The 20,579-nt window shown below is 38.6% G+C and overlaps 1 protein-coding gene across 1 annotated transcript in view; it reads right to left on the bottom strand.

Annotated features, from left to right (window-relative positions):
* Nucleotides 1-3,057: 3,057 nt before the first annotated feature.
* The window catches only part of ofcc1 (orofacial cleft 1 candidate 1), a 180,593-nt gene continuing 163,071 nt past the window's right edge, over nucleotides 3,058-20,579 (bottom strand). The window contains exons 17-18 of the mRNA XM_051686771.1: nucleotides 3,482-3,596; nucleotides 3,058-3,365 (exon numbers count right to left, since the gene is read on the bottom strand). Of these exons, the coding sequence (XP_051542731.1) occupies nucleotides 3,328-3,365; nucleotides 3,482-3,596 (153 nt within the window). The 3' untranslated portion in view covers nucleotides 3,058-3,327. The remainder of the gene's footprint in view (nucleotides 3,366-3,481; nucleotides 3,597-20,579) is intronic.

Raw genomic sequence — 20,579 nt, 5'->3', positions numbered from 1 at the left:
CCGGTCTCGTCCCGTGTATTGGCAGACATGAGCAGGTAAGTTCTGGGACAGCTGGCCGGGTGTACCACTTGCGCATAGCACCTTTCCCCTCCCTTGAGGTGAAGACGTGTGCTCTTGACTCCCAGTCGTGTTCACAGACTGTGATGCCTGGATGACTTTCCTCCTTAGCCATCTGGCAGTTGAGTTTGCAGAGAAACTCACTGCCGGCCCAGTACATGCGCTAATGAGACCCTGTACTGAGGTAGGTGCTCCACATGTGCTGGTTTCCCGAAGGAAACCCCATGTGATATCTTCCGCAAAATCATTACCCTGTTGGTAAACTGCGTCTTCCTTGGGCAGAGGCCCCTCTGCCCCCGGTCGCCATGCTCTGTAGAAACTCCTCCCCCTTCAGGTAGGACCCACCATGGGACCTCTCCACATGACATACTTCCGACAAGACTCGGTAAGACCATGTGATGTATTCCACTCAAAATACCCCCCGGGCAGGGTGTGGTCTCCGCGGTGTCTTCCCCTTGGGAGGAACACCCCCCGACGTAGACACTTATGGCTGCCAATCGGTTAACAAATTCCACTCTTTTTGGGGAGAAAAGAGAGGAAAAGAGGCCTCAGCTGGGCTAGACTGTCCCTATTTTTGGGCAGTCGACTTGTTCCTGTAGGACCATTTGATGCTCATAAGAGCGTTGGGGGAGGTTACGTGATGGCCTGGTGCACTGGCTACGAGGCACACAGCGGTCTGCCCGTCACTCACCGCCAGTTCACTTAACACAGTTCAGATAGCTGTGGCGTTTTTTTATAGGGACCCCCTAGTGTCACTACATCGACACAGCATCGAGTGAGTGACAGATAGGGAACGTCATAGTTACTTTCGTAACCTCCGTTCCCTGATGGAGGGAACGAGACGTTGTGTCCCTCTTGCTACATCGTTGAACTACCCGCTGAAATGGCCGGGACCTGGTCTCGGCTCCTCAGCACAAAACCTGAATGAGTGGTTGCATACCAGCTCCTTTTATACCGGTATGTCCGGGGGAGTGGCATGCATATTCCACAAGCCAATTCTCATTGGCCTTTTTTCAAAAAAGCAGAGGTGTTTGGGGCTCCCAAGAGTGACCCCTAGTGTCACTACATCGACACAACGTCTTGTTCCCTCCATCAGGGAACAGAGGTTACGAAAGTAACCATGATGTTCTCTGCTCTGTTAAATAAATTTTACCACTTTTAAATCCATACCACATTATTATGCAACATTCCCCCCAAAATCAGAGCATAAATTGTGAAAATAAGTCTGCAGATTCCATCAGGTGCTCTGCTACATATTGTATGGGCAAGTTAATATCAAATAACATGCAGCTTTTGTTCAAGATTCTAGAGTAAAATTTGTGTATTTCAATGCTTGTGCATTATAATTACAAGAATCAAAAGATCAATAGATTTAGATGAAATATGTCACACTGCAGGATACTGCAGGATACTGCTGTTACTGCTGCGAAATGCATTCAGTTTTGCAGCATGTTTTTGATGCCGGTCAGGGCAGGAGCTGTCCGCTCTTCAGCTGTACACAGAAGTCTGGTCTCAGATGGGTCGTTGTGAGCTAAAAGCCCTCTGGTCACTCGCTGATGCTCTCTGCAGTCACATTAAACACAGAAACTTCAATGAGCACATGAGAGTCATAAGCGCTGAGCTGACGAGAGTCCCAAACAGCTTTTCCCCAAACAGCCGCAACTTTGGGCCATAATGGGCGCCCATAAAGAAAATCATCATCAATGAAAATGACAGGTTATTAAGATCTGATATTAAGCAATGGGGTTTAATAATGATAGGTTATCTATAAAACCTTTACAACCTGGCCATGCGCGAGCAGATTCAATCTCGCCGGCCGCCGCCGCTGACACATGTTAATAAGCCCACAACCTTTAATTAAGCATTATATATAAGTAGGGCCCCATTAAGGGCTGATTTGTGGGCAAGTTCATTACGTCAAGCACCGAGCACCAGACACATACTCAATACAAATCAAGGCACACAGAATATTATCCTGCTTAATGTGGCCCAATATTGGTATTTTATCACTGGGTCTTGATAAGTGACTTTTAGAATCATCATTTTTCATGGTGTTGAAGCAGCAGTGAAGATCTAACGAGCCACATTCACATCTTCATGGAAATGTTACTGTACATTGTTTATTGAATGATGAACTGCCTCAGACTTTATTTCTCTTTTGTCTAGAGTTGGTTTTCTAGGTTTGTTCTATAAGACATAACAAACTTGATCTAGAGATCAAGAGAGAAAGCACAATATATTTTGATTTTGATTAATTTAATTAAAAAAATCAGTCCAATTTAGTAAACATTTTATTTCAGGTCTTCAAGTTAAAATAGTTTCAAATAAATCCTTCTCAAATTATTATTATTATTTATTTCATTCATTGTTATATTCATTATTATCTATTTTCACTACCAAACATTGCATTTGGGTAATTCTTCAACTTATATATAAAGTGTCAATAAAGAGCATGCTTGAGATGAAAGTCAAGTGATATTTGAAGAAAAAATAAAATAAATAAATACAATATTAATATTAATCATAATGATAATAATAATATTAAATACACTTGTGAGTAAAATATTTTTATTGGGGCATAATTTCCAATCAAGCACTATTTTGCCAAATCATGCAAAAAGTGCTTTTTTTTTTTTTTTTTTTTGTATTTAGGGTACATAAAATGTTAGCTATGAAACTAGCCAGACAAAAACAAATGAGTCTGGCATTTTATTTCAAAAATGTTTAAAATGTCATTTCCATCAGCATCATTTCCAGCACAGAATTCTATTAAACTCAATACAGAATTTGAGATGTGCCAGAAATAACACTGTTGTGAACTTTCATGACTTTGAAAAAAAAAAAAAAAATATATATATATATATATATATATATATATATATATATATATATATATATATATATATATATATATATATCTGTGATGCATGTACACACACTATGGGACATTGTTAGTAGACAAATAAAAAAAATAAAAAAAATAAGATAAATAAATAAATAATGGTAAGAGTGTGAAAAATGTTTTTTTACTTTCTTAAAGTTCACAGTGCTAAAAGTTGAAGAAACACCCATATACATAGTCAAAAAAAAGACTGAATATAAATACACAATGTAAATATATTATGGATTTCATTTTTCTTTTTGTTTTCCTCTGTCTTGTCACACATTATAAATCATCTTTGAGTTTTGAAAAGCAAAATATAAATATAACGTATTATTGTTATCACGTATGTTTGTTTTCATCTGGACTCTTTAACTGCAGTGATTGAGTCAGACACTTCCTCCAACAGGCTCAACTCTGTGTGATCCTGTAACACACACACACACACACACAATGACAATTACAACAACATTAACATAGAATCTTTTGACATATAATCTTAATGTTTGTTCATCTGTGTGTCAGTTTGTTGTTAATACTTACGCCACACAGGTTTCCTTCTCTTCCTCTCTCTCAGATGTGTCATACTCTTCATCTTCTCATGTTCTTCATGTTCATGTGCTCTATGAAACTCTGCACTGTCAATGTCCTCCATCACCTGCAGCAAACACAACATTACAAACAAATTATTCAACCTTGAACAAGTTATTGAATGAAACATATTGTTTAACAATGAACTTGATTCTTGTCTCTAGTTATGAATCAGAAGTCATTTGCAATACTAAAATCTCTTTGATTCTGTAGACTTTCAAACTAACCAACAGGTTTATTGCAACTGTATGGAACCAAAACAATATGCAGGGCAATTATGGGAAACAAATACCAGTATCTAACATAGAGCAAAAAAAAAAAAAAAAAAAAAGAGTGAGAGAGAGAGAGAGAGAATTTTGCTGAACTAAATTAACATTTAAATGAGGTGGTTTTATTCAAGTTCAAATATGATTAATAATCTGACTTATTTAATTTAACTTATAATTTCATTTAAAATAAAACTGACAACTTTACACACACTCACTCACACAGATGGCCAGATCAGGTAGAAAAAATGAATTAACTATAACAACAGCATAGGTTCACTTTGTATTGTGCTGTTGTTATTGTTTATTCAAACACATCAACCGTTGTATTTTAATGGCATTTTTAACCAGTACAAACCTGCAAGATTGTGACATTCACATCATTAACGTCACTAAACAAAATATTCAAAATAACATGAATTTTTATGCAATGGTCAGCCATATCTATCCTGGTAAAAAACAAATAAAAATTACTGTATATACAGTATATACTGTATTTGGATTTATTACAGAGGATTTAGATTCCAGTGAAAATAAGCTTTGTCAGCATGCACCAGAAAAGTGTGATTTAAAGAGTTGTTGCAGAAATCCACACCGACATTATGATGCTATAGTGATGCTGCTATTAGAGTCGGCTTAAAAAGCAAACATTACTTAAGCAGATGTTTACCGCTCTCTGAGTAACTACAAATTGGAATGGATAATAGCTCAGATTTAAATGCAGCAGCAATAACATCTTCATTTCCGATTGGGCCAACATCAGCCTCATCTGTGGAAACAAGATGGCGTTGGACATAAACAAGTGTGAATTCATTAGGCCGCGTGCTAAAACGACAGTAAGTTTATGTGTGCGAGTGCGCGTCTTTCCTCTCGGGCTAGTGTTTAAGTATCTGCATCCTAAGAGAGCCGCTCTCTGGCCAACTGTGCTGCATCATCTCTCGTTCCCATATGCCTGCCGCAGCATATGTGAAACCTGTCGCTACTTCTGTAAAAGTTCCATTAAAAATGCACAACTACAGCTCTAACAGCTTGAGTATTACCTCCACACAAATTATTAATGCTCGGCAAAACTGCTGATGAGCACCCAGCACGCATTAAACACACTCACTTATGCCATACGGTTTATATCATGCAGCTTTGGAGGTTTTGGAGCATGCCGTGCTGTTTGTATTTCTGTGTCCTTTGTTTGTCCTTGAATCCTTTTTAAATAGATGCCGTGTGACAATCAGTGAGGATTGAAAGATGCTAACGACTGAATGCTAGTGGCTTTATCTAAACAACCTTAGATAACAGGTTTTTAGTAACACAGTGGTTCTGTTCAGTGCTTCAGAGTAGGTTTATATTTGAAAGACAATTTCTATATACCTTAATGTCTTATATATATATATATATATATATATATATATATAAGATATCAAATATTTTTTTTTTCAAAGTAGGAAAACAATCTCACATATATTTCTTTATACAGAGGCCCCAACAGACCAAAAAGTGACAAGTGCAGTAGCAAAACATTTTCGGGATTACCTCTGTAGTGGGGTGAGTTGTCACAATAGGCACCATTGTCTTATTATTATTTATTTATTTATGTTATGTTTTTAGTTTGGAGGACACCATTATTCTAATATAAGAGGGTTTTGAAGAAGGTGTTTAAAAAAAACAACATACAAAATCATTGCTACACCGCACAAATTATTTTCTTACGTAGTATTTTTGTATTATTTTCAGGTAAAAATATCTAAACATCCTTAAAACAAGAAAAAAATTACTTGAGAAGCAAAATGGCATAAGATATTAGTTTAGAGTTTATGCCTAAAACAAGAAACTATTTGCCAGTGGGGTGATTTATTTTTCTTACCCCATCGGCATATAGTTTTTCTAGTTATAAGCATTAAAACATTTTTAGATTTATCTGAAAACAAGACAAAATATCTTGTCATTTTGCATCTCAAGTAAATGCATATTTTTTTAAGAATGTTTAGATATTTTTATTGAAAAACAAGACAACATACTCTGTAAAAAAAAAAAAAAAAAAAATGACAGTTTGCAGTGTAGAAAAAATAAGCAATTTGTGTAATTGGACTTTTGTCTCAAAACCGTTGTAGTGAAGACGCCGGGGCAGTAGTGTTAAAATCCATGTGCAGTTTAATAAGGCAAATTATTATTAAAAATAATTTAACAAAACAAAGAGCAAAAACAAAGGAAGGCAAGGGATCGGTACACAGATAGGCAGTCCAGAAAGTCAAACAAAGTAAGTCCGATAGGCAGAGGGGTAATCCATTAAACAGGCAGTAAATCCAAAACACTCACAAGAAGGCTGGGGAATTTGGAGAACAGGCAGGAGTCAAACACATGGTAATCAAGATAGTAATAACGCTCAGAATTGTAGACTAGGCAAACAAGACTTTGCATTGAATGTGTGGAAACTGGGAACTTAAATAGACAGGGTTAAATGTGATACAGGTGGAAGAGTAATCAGTCTGACTGGAGGATTATGGGAAATGTAGTTCGTGAAATGTTAAAACTCAGGTGATGGCGACCACTAGCGGCATTTGGGGGAGATGGCAGGCGCTGCAGGTGTAACAGAGCCCCCCTCAGGTGATGACGACCACTAGCGGCATTTGGGGGAGATGGCAGGCGCTGCGGATGTAACAGAGCCCCCCCCCCCCCCCCGAATGGCTCCTGCCTTGAGGAGGTTGTCGGGGTCTACTTCGACCTCTGGGAGCGGGTCGATGAGGGAAATTGCGGTGAAACTCAGTGATGAGATTAGGGTCCAGAATGTCCTCAGAATCAGTCCAGGAATGTTCCTCTGGACCATAGCCTTCCCATTCCACCAAATATTGAAGTGTCCGACCCCGGCGTCGAGAGTCCAGGAGCTTGTGTACCCGAAAGGCTTCTTCTCCGTCAGTGAGGAATGGAAGGAGTCTCTGAGGGTCTTGAGAACCTTCTTTTCTCGGAGGTGCCGCAGGTTTGAGCAGGGACACTTGAAATGTAGGGGAAATATGGAATCGATTAATCGATCCACCAAGGTTAGGATGGTAGTGAAACCCTGTGAGTTGGGTAGATCCATGACGAAGTCCACTGCGATATGGGACCAAGGACGTTGAGGGGCAGGAAGAGGCTGAAGGAGACCAGATGGGAGCTGTCGAAGAGATTTAGTGGTGGCACACACATTGCAGTTTTTAACATAGTCAGCTACTTCAGTGGCTAGGTTTTCCCACCAAAACCTGTTTTGCACTAACCTGCATGTAGCTTGAGTGCCTGGATGTCCCGAGCAGGCCGAGTCATGAACCCACTGAAGAACCCTGTTCCGTCAGGAGGGCAGCCAGTGGGAGTGGGTTCTTGGTTCTGAGGTTGGGTAATATCAGCCATTATATCCCACTGTACGGGAGCAACAATGAGAGTAGGTGGGATGATGGAAGTCACAGGGTTGTTGTCACTGGAGGAATCATAAATGCGGGACAGAGCGTCAGCCTTGGTGTTCTTAGACCCAGGTCGAAAGGTGATGGTGAAATCGAATCTGGAGAAGAAGAGAGACCATCGGGTTTGGCGAGGATTTAGGCACTTGGCCGATTGAATATATTCTATGTTACGATGATCTGTAATCACAAGAAAAGGATGGTGAGCTCCCTCTAGCCAGTGTATCCGCTCCTCAAAAGCCGTTTTCATGGCCAAGAGTTCTCGATTGCCAACATCATAGTTTCTCTCGGCCAAAGATAACTTGCGTGAGTAGAATGCACAGGGATGGAGTTTGGCGGGAGATCCTTGTCACTGGGAGAGTACCGCACCTACTCCAGAGTCAGAAGCATCTTCTTCTAGCACGAAGGGTCGAGAGGGATCAGGATGATGGAGAATAGGGGCAGTAGTGAAGCGACGCTTGAGATCATCAAAGGCTTGACGGGCGGAAGGTGTCCAGTTTAATTTTTGGGCTTTACCACGGAGCAGAGATGTGAGTGGGGCAGCTATGGAGCTGAAACCTCGAATGAAATGTCAGCAGAAGTTGGCAAAGCTAAGGAAGCATTGTAGTTCCTTAATAGACACCGGTAAGAGCCACTGCAGTACCGCTTTTACTTTGGAAGAGTCCATGGTAACCCCCTCAGGGGAGATGATATACCCCAGGAAGGAGATGGTGGACTGGTGGAATTCACATTTCTCCATCTTGGCATAAAGCTGATGTTGAATAAGATGGTTGAGTACCACTCTGACATGTTGAATGTGTTAATCGAGGGAAGACGAGAATATAAGGATGTCATCGATGTAGACTAGAACCCACTTGCCAATGTCATGGAAAATGTCATTCATGAAGGCTTGGAAGACAGAAGGACTATTGGAAAGTCCGAAAGGCATCATCTGATATTCATTGTGGCCAGTGTGTGTAGAGAAGGCTGTTTTCCATTCATCTCCCTCCCGGATACGGATCAAATTGTAGGCATTACGAAGATCCAGATTAGTGTAGATTTTGGTGTTTCTTAACTGCTCTAGCACAGGTGGTACCAGAGGAAGGGGGTAGCGATACTTGATGGTGACAGAGTTCAGGCCTCGATAGTCAATGCATGGAGGAAGACCCCCGTCCTCTTTTCCTACGAAGAAGAAAGCCGCCGATGCTGGAGAGGTGGAGGGTCGAATGAAACCCCTTTCTAGGGATTCTGCTATGTATTCTTCCATAGCTTTAGTCTCTGGCTCAGATAAGGGGTAAATTTGTCCGCATGGAGGAGAGGAGCCTGGCAAAATGTCAATAGCACAGTCACAGGAACGGTGAGGAGGAAGTTGGGTAGCTTTAACTTTACTGAATGCCTCCTGGAGATCTGAATAACATTGTGGCAGGGTCAACATCTCCTTTTCTGGGAGGATAGTCGTGGTACATACCGGAGGGAGAGAAATGGGTTCAGAGAGGTTGAGGCAAGACTGGAAACAGGAGGTACTCCAACGAGTAATTTGTCTATCTCTCCAGGAAATCTCAGGGTTGTGAAGTCTCAGCCATGGTAAGCCAAGAACAATGGGTTTTTTGGAGAGTGAGTGACCAGGAACTGAATTTCCTCATGATGAAAGAGTCCAACTTGGAGATGAATGGGTTGAGTTATCTGCTGAATCTTGCCAGAGCCCAGGGGTCGTCCGTCTAGTGCTGTGACATGTAGTGGAGGGACACAAGGGACAAAAGACAATCTTAGATTCGTGGTGAGGGCCAGGTCAATGAAATTACCAGCAGCCCCAGAATCTAAGAAGGCTGACATCTGCTGTTCACTATTCTGAACATACAATACGACAGACAATTGAAACTGATCAATATGAATCAAATAAGAGAATTCAAAACTCTTCGTCGTGCCCCCCTTCCTAGGGTAGTACAGGTAGCAAGTAAATGTCCTGACTGTCCACAGTAGATACAAAGTCTCTCTCTGAGACGGTGTTGTCGCTCTTCGGTGGTGAGGGAGGAACGACCCACTTGCATGGGCTCGTGAAGACTGGTAGCAGTGATGTCAGAAGGAATTGATTGTAGACAGCTGACTGGACGACGGGCTTTGATCAGGTTGTCCAGGTGAATGGCGAGTTTGATGAATTCATCCAGAGATCTTCCCTCATTACAACATGCTAGTTCCATTTGAAGGTCAGGGTTTAGTCCTTTACAGAACAACAGTTTTAACGTATCCTCCACCCACACGGTTTGTGCTGCTAGAGTGCGGAATGATAAAGCAAATTCAGCGGCTGACATATTATTCTGCTTTAGACACAACAGAAGTTCTCCAGGGTCCTTACCACCCTCGGAGTGCTCAAAAACTTCCCGCAAGCGAGTTAGGAAATGAGACAAAGAACCCTTTAAGATGTTTTCTTGACTCCAAACTGCCGTAACCCAGTCTAGAGCTTTGCCTGACAGCAGTGATATAATGAAGGAAATACGAGCTTCATTGTTGGGATACATATGAGGTAGTTGCGACAGAAAAAGTTCACATTGTAACAGAAATCCTCGACATTTACTGGGTGATCCGTCAAACTTCTCTGGAAGAGAGAGTCGAGGGTTAACAATAGCCATAGAGGGTGTTCGGCTGCAGGCGGAACTGCTAGTGGAAACCCCCTTCGGAGATACACATGGGTTGGGTTGCATGGATTTGAAGAGTTCTTCCGTGATAGATGTGAGCTTGCACAGCTGCTGATGGTGACTAGTCAGCATGGCTGCTTGCGCTGAAGCAAGCTTGTGTAACTGTTGAAAAGCTGCTGGATCTAGGTTCGGCGAAGTCTTCTGTAGCGAAGATGCTGGGGCAGTAGTGTTAAGATCCATGTGCAGTTTAATAAGGCAAATTATTATTAAAAATAAAGTAACAAAACAAAGAGCAAAAACAAAGGAAGGCAAGGGATCGGTACACAGATAGGCAGTCAAGAAAGGCAAACAAAGTACGTCCGATAGACAGAGGGGTAATCCAATAAACAGGCAGTAAATCCAAAACACTCAAAAGAAGGCTGGGGAATTCGGAGAACAGGCAGGAGTCAAACATATGGTAATCAATGATAGTAATAACGCTCAGAATTGTAGACTAGGCAAACAAGACTTCGCTTTGAATGTGTGGAAACTGGGAACTTAAATAGACAGGGTTAAATGTGATACAGGTGGAAGAGTAATCAGTCTGACTGGAGGATTATGGGAAATGTAGTTCATGAAATGTTAAAACTCAGGTGATGGCGACCTCTGGCGGCGTTCGGGGGAGATGGCAGGCGCTGCGGGTGTAACAACCGTATAGTTACTGAGCTATAGCCCTTGTGACAACTTCCCCGTGTGACAAGTACTGTAGACCCGGTCTCCCTCCATCATTAGTTCTGAGTATGTTATTAACCCAAAGCCTTTACAAAGACCCCTTCTCTAAGCAGAGGTCAGTATTTGCCCCCAGTGCAGTCGATGAGGTAAGAGTGATGACATTTTATGTGTCATGTCTTCATTTGGATAATAGTGTATAAAATCCTGTATTAAGGTCTCTGTGTCCAGCTCATATTTATGAGTCAGTGCTCAGTGACACAGATTAGCATTTTAAATATGAACAAGTTAACCTTTAAAAGATTCCTGCAGCTAGAATCATTGACCAGCAACGTAACTTTCTCCTTTCTGCTTATAATGACTGTTCTGTAGCTTTGATTGACTGTCTCATGTTTCCTAGGGTCAATGGACCACTGCAAAAATGGAAAAAAATGGCCGCAGCGTGAGTAAACGCATCTCAAGCTCGAGCTCAAGTCTGCATGTCACTATTATATTAGCTTTATAAATCCTACTTTATCTTGATCCACATGTTTGTTTTTTTACCTGAAGTGATTCTGTCAAGCATTAACTAAGTCACTTTACATCGCCACGCGTTTCGTGTGTTTGATCTTTTTGCGTCCCTGCCACAGTGGATGAGCGGCACATATCACTCCAAACTTTGTGGGATGCCATTCAACAGATCAAGACTGATATGCTGACTCATTTTGATGCAAAAGTTGATCCCATTCAAAGCAGTCTGAGCAGTATTCAGTATTCCTTAACTACATTGGAAGAACAGGTTAATTTGTTAGAGCAGCGTGTTGGGGCAAATGAGGACAATGTGCAGGAGTGTGTCGCTCATATTCAACAGCTAGAGAAAGACAACTCCTACCTGACGGACAAAGTTGATGACTTGGAGAACCTAAGTCGATACTCCAATCTTCGCTTCATTGGAGTTCAGGAGTCCTCTGAAGGCAATGATGGTATTGGTTTCATGTCCAGGTTGATTCCACAGCTTCTGGGACGAGACAACTTCCCCACTTCGCTGCTTATTGAGAGGGCCCACCGCTCTCCAACTGTCCGACAAAGCAGCAGAGCCAGTCCTATGCCAATTATGATCAAATATCTTAACTTCCAAGATAAGGTGAAAGTCCTTCACCTTGCTAGGGAGAAAAAGAAGCTTGAGTTCTATACAGACTTCAGTGCCGGGGCTTTGATCCTATCAAACGGTAGCTTTGTGAACTTAATATGAAGTACTTTCTCCGTTATCCTTGCATGCTGTGTGTTTTTGATGATGGCAAACAGCAGCATTTCAGCTGCCACAAAGACGCTGAAGCTGCCATTATGTCTTCCTCAACTTAACCGGGATTATGATTACCTACTGAGGTGAGGTTGGTGACTGAGGCTGCGGCTAATTGTAGCATACCTGCCTTCAGTATGACAGTCCAACAATCTGGCTCTTTCTTTATCTTTATTTTGATACTTTTCTTGTGTTGTTGTTGGATGCAACAGGTATTAATCTCTGACAATTGTTGTTGTTGTTTGTTTACATACTGTTGTCGCAAAGCTGATTGCGTTACTTCTTCTTTATCTTTTTCTTCTTTGTCATTCTAGAGCTTGATATTGTAATACTACTGCCCCTAACTGTTAACGTTAAATACTGCTTGTGAGTTGTTGTTTTTTTGTTTGTTTGTTTTTTTAGCTAAGCTTTCTTATTATTTTACTTATTAATGTAGATTGCACTTTGAGATTAATCGATGGTCTGTACCTAAACTGGTTTACTCATGGAAATGTTCTGGGATTTGGTGTCTGGGGTTGCTGGGTCGATCTTGAAGGGTGTGGTTGTTTTGTGTTTATTTATTTATTTATTGCATTTTTGGATCCAACTACTTTCAAACCTATATTTGATCAGTGACATTACCATTGCTAGTTTTTGCTTCTGGACTAGATGATCTTAAAGGATTAAAAATCATTCATTTGAATATTAGGAGACTTGTGCCTAAAACTGACTTACTTTGTGCATGGGTTGTCCTACACAAGCCTAATATTATTACACTCTCTGAAACAAGGCTCAACAGTAACATCTCAGATAATGAAATAAATCTCACAAATTATTTTATTTATAGATCTGATAGATGTTCATTTCATTGATAGGGGTGGAGGTGTGGCTATATATGTTCTTGTATCTGAGTTAATCATACCCACAGTTGATCCTGTACATTGTGACTGCATTATTGTTAAGGCAATTTTTCATTCAAATAAATATTTAACTATTGGTAGCAAATATAGGCCTCCTCACCGGCAGATTCCTTTTAATGCCTTATCTCCACCATTAATTCAATTTCTGTAGAAATGAAATCATCTTATTAGGTGATTTCAACATAAACTGGCTAGATAAGTCATCTAACAAAGAAAAAAAATATACTTAGCAGTCTAAATGTTACCCAATTAATTAATGAGCCTACTAGAATTACCCATATAACCCAATCCCTGCTTGACTGGATACTTGTCTCAAACCCAAATAGATTCTTTTTTTTTCTCTCCCCTTTTTCTCCCCAATTTGGAATGCCCAATTCCCAATGCGCTCTAAGTCTAAGTCTAAGTCTATGTGCCTCAATCCGGGTGGCGGAGGATGAATCTCAGTTGCCTCTGCGTCTGAGACCGTCAATCCGCACATTTTATCACGTGGCTTGTTGAGCGCATTACCGTGGAGTCATAGCGCGTATGGAGGCTTCACGCTGTTCTCCACGGCATCCACGCACAACTCACCACACGCCCCACCGGGAGCGAGAACTACATTATAGCAACCACAAGGAGGTTACCCCTCGTGACTCTACCCTCCCTAGCAACCGGGCCAATTTGGTTGCTTAGGAGACCTGGCTGGAGTCAGTCAGCTCACCCTGGATTCAAACTCGCGATTCCAGGGGTGGTAGTCAGCGTCAATACTTGCTGAGCTACCCCCTAGATTTATTTATTAATGACTTGATCGCTATAAACTGGGACAGATACCAATTAATACCTAATGACAAGATGCCTGGGATTTTATCTACGACGAGTTCATTGATGTTGTTGACAAACATGCTCCTTAGAAAACTGTTAAGGTCAAGGGTAAACATCTCCCTTGGATCAGCCCTGAACTTAGGGACAAAGCATGGTCAATATCCCTTCAGACAAGGGATAATGCTGACTGGGAAGTATATAGGTAGCTGAGAAATATGAGTAAGACAAAAACCCATAATGCAAAATCTAACTGTTATAAAGAATGTCTTACTTGCCATTTTCATAACCCTAAGCAATTTTGAAACAAAATCAAAACCATCATTAATACATCAGATAAACACTCTATTAATGAAATAAGAGTTGGCAATACAATACTACATGACTCTTTATCTATTGCACAAGCATTCAATTAGCATTTCTCCTCTGTCTGTTCTACTTTAGTACCTGAATCTAACTATACTACTGGCTTTCTTAGTGATATTTCACCTTGCTGCAGTTTCTTTTCATTTAGGAAAATTTTACCAACTGAAGTTCAGAATGCCATTGATTAATTAAATGTGAATAGTGGTGCTTGACTTGATGGGATAGAAAATAGGTTTATTAAACTAGCCTCTCTCATATTCTTATGTATCCACTTGCTGATTTAATCAACCTTTCTTTGTAAACATACTATCTGGAAATGTGCACACATCACCCCACTCAACCCAGTCTCATGAAAATTCATACATAATTTACGAGTTGGCTATTTCATATGATCTCGCACGATTTTGTTCGCATAAACTCGTACGACTTCATCATGTGCAAAGCGAGAGTTCCGCGCATGAGGCATTAAGGACATTCTTATTAATATTATGCCCATACCCAAACCCCTTATCTAAACTTAACCAATCAGTAGAGTGTGTAAACATGATAGGAAGCTGTTGTGTGAGACAGAAGCAAGTAATTGTTGCATATTAGATGGAAACGATGTCCAGCGACGTCATTGTCTGTAGTGAAAGTCATAGGAATTCAAACTAGTGCAGTCGCTGTCATGTGTATTTTGTTGATCCATGTTTTTCATGTCTTTTATTTTGAAATTCTAGTTCCTGTTCCCTAGTCATGTAATGTCCTGTTTTTCCTCTATGTTCATGTGTCTTGTTTTCATTGGTTTATTGTTTAATTATCTTGTTTAGAGTTCTGTTTGTTCATTGGTTTATGTTCTCCCATGTCATGTATTTAACCCTCATGTTTTCCATAGTCCATTGTCAAGTATTGTTGAATGTGGATGTGTTTTGTGCTTCATAGTCAAGTCGTTTATTTTTGTTTTGTTTTATACTCACGTTTGGATACTGTGCCCTGTAAATAAACTGCACTTGGGTTCTCTTTAAGTCATCGTCTTCGTCATTGCCAACGCACATCGTTACAGTCGCACGATATCATACGAATTAGCCAAATTTAGAAAAGTCCTACGAATCCTGACGATTTCGCCATGAGAGTGTGTTGCCCCTCTCCATAAAGGAGGCGATGTACTTGATCTCAAAAGTTATAGACCTATATCCATTATATGTTCTATACCTAAAGTCTTTGAAAAATTAATTTATAATCAACTTTCACATTATCTCAGTATTAATAATATATTATCACCATTTCAATCTAGCTTTAGGCCTTACCACTCCACAACTACTGCCTTACTTACATTCACCAATGATGTGTTCTCTGCGGTAGATAATAGTGAATTTACAGGTGCAATCTTTATTGATTTAACTAAAGCTTTTAATTTTGTTGATCGCTATCTGCTTTTAGATAAACTCCATGCTATTGGCCTTTCTGTAAATGCAGTTTTGTGATTCAATTCATATCTCCATAATAGAAAACAATGTGTCATCTTACATGGGAATAAATCTGATCTTTTGATTCAACAAAAAGGTGTGCTACAGGGTTCAAAATTTGGACCACTTCTCTTTTCTATTTATTTAAACATTTACCATAAATTTTCAATATCTGTTGTGTTACACTTTATGCTGATGACACTGTTCACATAATAAACTAGTGCTCAACAAAACTAAGTCCTTTATTATGATCTTTGGAACCTATCATAGCGCACTAAAATCACACCTTGCTCCGCTTTTTACAGTATATAATAGGCTCACTCATTGTACAATGTATGATGCACTTAATTGGCCATCTCTAAATGTAAGAAGACACATTCACTGGCTTCAGTTTATATTTAAATGTATTCACTTCAATTATCCTTCTTATCTACAACAGTATGTTCTACCTTTTACTTAAAATGATCAAGTCAGGAATTCTGCTCAGCTCTATTTCTCTGTCCCTCATGTTAAAAAAAAACGATTGGCAAAAGAGCTTTTATGTTTAAAGCCCCCAGCAGATTGAAATTATTTACCTGTTGATATTAGATCCATTTCATCACATGGTATGTTTAAAAATGCCCTTTCTTCTTACTTTGAGATTGAGTCACAAATTTCATGTTGCATAATAGCAGTACGGCTACAAGTGCACAGTGACTAGAACTGTAACCAGATGACCTTATAGTTCAATACTAATGTCCATCATTTTATTTATTTACTGTGTGCATCTGTTATGTTTCCAGCCAGTGAAACTGTAGGCTACATGAGAGCTCCTTATGCATGGTTCACATTGCATGCATTCAAGTTACATGTATTTCCTGCATCACTTTCATCTATATGAAGTCAATACATCTGAAACCTTATCTTGTCAGAGCCATCGTTATGTCTTTAATTAAATTCAGTAATAGTTAATAACTTTCGGTGCCTCAACAAGGTTACATGCAATTTCCTTGTTTGCCAGTTCTGCATTATTTTCATGTTGAGAAGACAAACTCCTGGACATACTGGCCAAGGTTTCAGCACCTTTGGCCGGACAGCTACTGTAACAAAGTACTAAAGTTATACGTTATAATGAGCGATCTTCGTGCTGGTTTGAGAAACTCCATCGTAAAATAACGAGCGACATTAGTTAACATGGTCGTAAAAGCTTAGTACTATTGTCAAATCTGTTTGAAATAATCATCACTAACATGAAATGAAGACTATTTTGAAAGCTGTTTTATTCTAAGTCTGGCCCTGTTGTGATCACATGGCCAGTAGAATAGAATAAATTAATCATGGGTGACAAGTATGTCTGTAATAAGGGAGTTGAAGTGAAATTGGAATTGGAATGATAGGAAGTGGAATTTCTTGAATTGTAATTCAAAGAAATTCAAAACGGTCAATGTCAAAACACTCACTACTTGGACTTTCATAAGTCCAAGACACATTTTGTGACAAGCAATTACATTATTATTTTTTACCAAGTACACCTATTTTTTTCCCTAATAGTTGGAATTACATTTTTAAATTTTTAGACATAACATTTCTCGAATAATAATAATAATAATAATAATAATAATAATAATAATAATAATAATAAATATTGCTGCAAGCAGCAATACCGGGGTCAAGCCAATTATCGGCAGCATGAGCAGCAAAAGAAGCATTGTGACACATTTAAGTTAGAATTCTGATGAATGCTGTAGGAGTTAAAGATAAAAAAACAAACATCTATGGCCATGTTTCTCAAGATACACTACTGTTCTATTTGCATGTACTAGTTGCACATTAAAATCCCTATCATCAGCAGAACAAAAGTGCTTGCTCTTTTGGCTATTAGTACACTGATAATGAGTGTTTACTCAAGGTTGTGCAGAGGGTGTTAAGTGCAACATTGCACACTATACATTGTTTTGTGTATTCTCAAGCACTTTGTAGGATTTTTTGGAAAAAATGGGAAAAGTTATATGCAATACATCTATGCAATATTTAGTTTAATTCAATTTTAAAAAAATAAATAAATAAATAAATAAAAAAAGCTTTGATTATTTCCATGACACTAACTTAATTGAAAACAATTTGTCTAATTGATTGAAATATTTCAAGCAAGCACATTTAGCCATTGTTTACTACAGGGCATCCAGAATTCACAATGACCCCCCAGGGCAAGGTCCTAAAATATTTTCATTTTACTAAGCAAATGCAACAGCCTTAATTCCTCTTTGGTATTTTTTTTTTTTTTTTTTTTTTTTTATAAATGTGGTACTTTCAAATTTGTTTGTGAAACAATTCTAAACAACAAAAATCTATTTGCTAATATTTTCAGGAATGGCCTGCAAATAATCAACAGATTTCAATTTCATGTTGATTGGACAAATGTTATAGGAGTAATAGCAATAGCAAAACTTTTACATAAAATCAAATCATGGCCAATCCCATGGATACCATGTATCATTGTTCTCTGCATGATCCACACAATCTAACATGACCAGTCTCACAAAAATGCAAACATACAGCCTCAAGTGCATTTTGGTGTGCTCAATGTCAAATTTGTTGATGACTGGCCAATGGCTGCCATGTTTCTCAATATATGCAAGTGTCCTCATGATCAGTGATGGCAACTCCCACAAAGACACTGAATGCAAAGACACTGCATGCAAATTTTGAAATTAATCAGACCAATGTTTCTATATTTAGAGCCACTTTCATATTGTTCCCTGTTATAGTGCCACCAAATGACCAAACCCTGCAACTTTTTCTGTGTGTTCTCAGGTTGAGCCCTTATATAAGTGTCAAGTTTGGTGAAAATATCTCATTTCACTTAAGTTATATCAATTTACGTAAAAGCAAAGACCACTTTTAAAATTCATCTTCCTGTTTTTGGCATTTACGAGCAAAATTTTACCATGTTCTTTTTAAACTAAAGGAATTTACTAATGACGCTTCTTATTTTGGTGGTTTCATTCCAATCGGACGAACGGCTTTAAAGCTATTTTCGAAGTGGCAACAGGCCATAAGGCAAACCATACCAAATATGGTATTGTTGCACTCGGCAAGTCCTCCCGAACTTAACAAGACCAGTCCTCTGAAAATAGATCAACGGCACTTAAAGTTATAAGCTCACAAAGTTAAAACAATCAATTTTTCCACCACTAGGTTGCGCTGGACCCAAACTTCTCAGGCACCTTCAGGGCATGGTCCTGATGACACATACGTAACGACACGCCAATGCATTCATAAAATACAGCATTTTGCGACAAAATTCAAAATGGCCGACATGGGAAAATTGGGTATCGTTTGACTCGGAATGTTTTACTGAATCTAAAGAGACCAGTTTTATCATTTTTGGCTAAAGCGTTCAAGAGTTATATGCCAAAATAGCCGTTTTTTCTATCTCCTGACAAGTAGGGGCAGTGTGGCGAAACGCTGCAGGTGACCTCAAGGCATGATGACGATGATACATACCAACTTTTATCACAATCCGTCAAAGTGTTGCGGAGATACAGCATGAAGTCCATTTTGGCGTGCTCACCGTCAACTTCATGAAGCCATTTCTCAGGAACGATTTCAAACATCGAAAAAAAGTGATAACTTTTGTGAAGCTCTATCTCACGATTGCTTTAAAAAAAAACTGGGGTGGAAATCAAATAAAAATTGTAGGAGGAGGAGTAGCGAAAAAACTTGTTTCCTTAAAATTCAAAATGGTGGAAAATCTAGTTGGCGGAAATCAAAACCAAGGTATGCAGGAATCAGGGGAAAAAATAATTTTCTCTCTAGGACATACAGTTCAAAAGTTATTAGTTTAAACTTGAGTGAAATTTTGACCTGTTAGTGGCGCTAAAGGGTTTGAGTTACAGACTCCAAATTTGCTGTGGTATCACTTCAGACTGTCCTCTAGCTGTGTGCAGAATTTCATAACTTTCCTGCGAACGGTTCTATGGGCCGCCATAGACTCCCATGAAAAAAATAAATAAATAAAAATAAAAATAATAATAATAAGAAAATTAACGATTACAATAGGGGTCTTCAGGGATTGACCCCTAATAATGCTAAAATTAACACAGCCATCAAAATAGATTTAGTTTTTGCTGTACAGCACTAGAAATGGTCCATGTTGTTTGCAAAACACTTCACGAAAATAGATTAAAAAAAATAGATGATTTATTATTGATTATTAAAACTGTAAAAAGGGATGTGTTTGTACAACTTAAAGAAATTAGGACTGCATTGATTTTTTACAAGTTGAATTACAATTTTTATTTAGTATATTAACTGAACTTAAAATGTCAACCTGCCATGACTTTTACATATTAGTTGTACATATTAAATTTACATATTTAACAATTACATATTAAAATTAAACTTTACAAATATTATTTAAACTTAAACTGTTCAATATTCTGAGCATCTCAACATTTCTATAAACATATATTTCATGGAGAGTGATGTGCTTGCTGTCTTAATCCAATAATATCAAATTTTTACTCATCACATGAACAGTTATGTGAAAAAAAAAAAATGAAAAAAAAAAAAATCTTATTGTTTTTTTAAATGGCATGCACAGACCTTGACACTTGGTACATAAAACCTGACAGGGTTAGCAATCAAAAAATTGATCATTTTATTAGAGAAACAAACTCATCCTGACATTACAAAACAAGTTACCTACCGTGACAAAATAAACTTAATTCTAATTCAAATTGCAATTCTACATAATTTGTACTACCTCAATTTAAATTCAGAACAAATACAGGAATTGAATTAGCATTCCTCATTCAATTCTGAATGGTGTACAACCCTGGTATCTATATACTATAGATACTATCCAATCAATATACATTGGCAGAAATAGTAATAGTAGTATGGTAGTATACTGTTTAAAAAAATAAATGCAAAAATTGACCTCTTCAATTCAAAGTTTTCTAGTGGCTTGTTGAATCTAAATATTTCAATTGGCTCATTGAAAGTTCTGTGAATTAAATATTCCCTAATGTGGCAACTGGCAACAGTCTTTTAACATTGGCTCATTTACAAAGTATATGTTGAGCCAATGGAAAAACTGAAGTTTACTAGAACATTGTGTTGGTCCAATGACGTATTTTGAGTTCGAGAAGCTATCTTTTTGGTTCACCTACTAAATAGAGTGTATATCAGCAAGCAGCATGTCTGAATTATTTCTCACTATGCTATTCCAAACTCAGCCTTGCTACGTCCACATTAATCCAGATAAATTTGAA

Source organism: Myxocyprinus asiaticus, chromosome 44, assembly GCF_019703515.2.
Source record: "Myxocyprinus asiaticus isolate MX2 ecotype Aquarium Trade chromosome 44, UBuf_Myxa_2, whole genome shotgun sequence".
Lineage (NCBI taxonomy): Eukaryota > Metazoa > Chordata > Actinopteri > Cypriniformes > Catostomidae > Myxocyprinus > Myxocyprinus asiaticus.
The sequence above is the reverse complement of the archived record's forward strand: the minus strand, read 5'-3'. Positions and strand labels throughout refer to the sequence as shown.